The sequence below is a fragment of the Etheostoma cragini genome, chromosome 16 (genome assembly GCF_013103735.1).
Source record: "Etheostoma cragini isolate CJK2018 chromosome 16, CSU_Ecrag_1.0, whole genome shotgun sequence".
NCBI classification, from domain to species: Eukaryota; Metazoa; Chordata; class Actinopteri; order Perciformes; family Percidae; genus Etheostoma; species Etheostoma cragini.
The window spans coordinates 23,109,178-23,112,100 of NC_048422.1; the positions used below are offsets into that span (position 1 = coordinate 23,109,178).

At 42.4% G+C, this 2,923-nt stretch overlaps 2 protein-coding genes across 5 annotated transcripts in view; one reads left to right on the plus strand and one right to left on the minus strand.

Annotated features, from left to right (window-relative positions):
• Nucleotides 1-702, minus strand: part of zgc:56235 (uncharacterized protein LOC393186 homolog) — an 8,091-nt gene extending 7,389 nt beyond the window's left edge. For 2 of the 4 annotated variants that reach the window (XM_034896181.1, XM_034896179.1), the window contains exons 1-2: nucleotides 450-608; nucleotides 37-38 (exon numbers count right to left, since the gene is read on the minus strand). The gene's annotated coding sequence lies outside the window, so the exon portion shown is untranslated. Of the gene's footprint in view, nucleotides 1-36; nucleotides 39-449 lie in introns of all 4 variants that reach the window. The other 2 variants (XM_034896182.1, XM_034896180.1) reach the window with 1 other exon arrangement.
• Nucleotides 703-2,004: 1,302 nt separating this feature from the next.
• slc25a1b (slc25a1 solute carrier family 25 member 1b) overlaps nucleotides 2,005-2,923 on the plus strand; it is an 11,620-nt gene continuing 10,701 nt past the window's right edge. Inside the window, exon 1 of the mRNA XM_034896173.1 lies at nucleotides 2,005-2,398. Coding sequence (XP_034752064.1) covers nucleotides 2,284-2,398 — 115 coding nt within the window. The 5' untranslated portion in view covers nucleotides 2,005-2,283. The remainder of the gene's footprint in view (nucleotides 2,399-2,923) is intronic.

The following is a 2,923-nucleotide window of genomic DNA, read 5'->3' on the forward strand; positions in this document are numbered from 1 at the left end:
CAGACAGACAGCTAGCTAGCTAGCTAGCTAGCTAACTGCTTAATAAAAGACTGACCAATAGATACTGACATTAACTAGCTGTTATAGCTAGTTAATGAACGTGCATTGTGCCCCACACACACGAACGCACAAGCACGCGCACACATACATTCACATGCAGGTAGACATAGCCCAAAGCCCTAAGCTAATAAAGTTGCTAAATGCGTGGCTAACATTAATCTCTGCACTATCACACGAAAAAACCAAGGATTAAAGTGTGCATTACAAGGCTAAATATCATTACATAACAGAGCTAACGTTAGCTAAATCGCTCAACATTCAGGGCTAACCTTGGAGAGAAACGCACTGTTATCAAAGCACCTATCAGAAACGTTGTTTATTGCAATGCACGTGTAATAACGCTAAAAACACTGCATTTAAGATTAATACGCATACGTTGTGTCTCCTACCGGTCTGAATGTGTTTGTTAGGAGAGCCTGCAGAGCCTGGAGCGTCCCCGGTCGTGATGCTGCTGAGCGGATTGACAGCTAGCTTAGCTTAGCAACGTCTATAAGGGGAGACAGGGCACAATGAAGGAGACATATGGCGCATGCGCGGTGTCAGTGAGAAAAGCGAAGGCAAGCTGACGGAGCACAGCCACACCCGAGCAGTTTCATACTTGTGAGAAACGTTTAAATTATTTCTTTGAAGATTATTTTGGGGTTTTTTCCCTTTATTAGAGGGCCACTGGATAGACGTGAAAGGGAGAGAGAGATGGGGGATGACACGCAGCATGGGGCCATAGGTCGGACTCGAACCCGCGTCTCTGCAGGACTCAGCCAACATGGTGCATGTTAATTGAAGGGAATTCAGATGCATATATAGACCAAAAACGTTTATAAGGGATACGGAAACTGGGTTTTTCCAACTCCCGGTTCATTGGGCCATAGCAGGGGAAACTATGACAAATTTCATAAATTCAAGGGACAAGATAATTTTATTGACATTGTACTAGTACAATGAATTGTCGTTTGAAGCAAGTCTGTAGATGCCCAATTAAGGATAAAAACCATTAATTATAACACTGAGTATACTCTAAGATACAAAATAAATACTGTGTATACACTACATATACATAACTAAATAAAAATTGAATGGTCTCAATGTCTTATTGTTTTATTTCATGTGAATACTAGTTTACTAGAGGAGTAACTCAGTATTTGAAGTAATGCAGGAAGTGTGCATTTAGTGCCCATGCTTATTGTGTTTCCACAACAATGTTAGTAAGTAAATCTTCTGAAATGGCCACATAACAGTGGAAAAACAGTCTGTCCATGTGTACATCTCTGCCAAGAGCAAACTACTACAGAAAGCATCAAATGTCGTCCCCCCCCCCCCCCCCCCCCCCCCCCAATACTTTTGGAGGGTCATTAAATATGTATTGCTGGCAAAGGGAGTGACCCTACCCTTTGACATAAACTCTGTCTTTTTTACATCTAATTGTCTTATTATTTAATTCATGGTGTTGTCTTCTTTTGTTCCCGTTTTGTAATTTATATTCCATGTATATGTTTGTACCTTTGTATATGAACTTCTGTGCCTTTTCCTTTTCTTTAAATGGTTGTTAATTTCTTTAATGTTTAATTTCTTACACTGCACTGTGACTTTTATTCTCGTGTTTTATCAATTTTAATTATATTTTTTTTATACTGTTTTTGTGTAAAAAACTTTAAATTGCCCTATTGCTAAAATGTGCTAAACAAATGAAGCTGCCTTGCCTTCTGCACAATAAAGAATTCATTACAAAAAAAATTAGAATAAAAATAGGACAGGGTAAGCCAATCAGAGGCCGAGTAGGGCAGAGTAGGGCGGGACATGCCTTCGCTATCATAGGAAACGCCGATTGGCGGACCAGAGTCGGACAACATGGAGGTTGTTTCATCGCTTTTTGCAGCAGAGAATCTCTCCGGTCCTCCTTAAATGTCTCTGACAAACATGGCGTTTTCCTCCGTGTCGGGGGAGAAAGTGTCGAGTCCTGCCCCGCCCTGAGTTAAGCCTGACTCGACGCTATCAACCACTGAGCGCCACGGTGGGAACTCCACTGTGGAGAGAACACAGACGTTATCGACTCTAGACCTGCACCGAAAGTCCAATGGTCAGTGTTTGCGTCGAGATTCCTGCTGCGCGAGGCACCCAGACTGCACACGGGCTTGGAAGGCTGCCGACTGGGGTTGAAGCACCCGAGCACGGCCGTACCGACACATTCAAACAAAACGAAAAGTTAAGGCCGGTGGTATCGCAGTCATGTCTGGACAACCTAGATTCGTGAGTCCGTTTTTCAGACCCCAGTGTCTGGCTGCAGCGGCTCCAGCGGCGGGGAAAGCCAAGCTCACGCACCCGGGGAAGGCTATCCTGGCAGGTAAGAAAGTTTTTCTCCACGCGCTCCTGCACACATGAGTTTTTTTGTTTACAGCTTTTAGCACCTGTGTGTGCGTATGTGATCAGAGGCCCTGGCTACGGCACTGTTTACTACAAATACACTTATCTGAAGTGTGTAGGAAAGATGCGTTTTGGAATGCAAGCAGGAGAAAGTGAGCTTAAAAACAACAAAAAGTAATTCACCAGACTCATGGATAATAAACTCAAGGTCTTCATATGTCAGCCTATGCAGCCTATGGACTGGATGTTGGAAAGTTTGGCACGGTTTACACACCCGTGCTAAAGTTGATTAAAAAGAGAAATAAATACAAATATCTTAATGCCTTAAAATTAAGAAAATCCAACCTTTTAAGGACACCAATTTACTTTGTGAATGAATAATGGATTGTCAATAAATAAATGTTCTTCCTTAAAATAATGGGGGCATAACATAAGTATACACCCCCCTATGTTAAAATACAGGGGGCATAAGTATACACCCCCCTATGTTAAAATACAGGGGCAT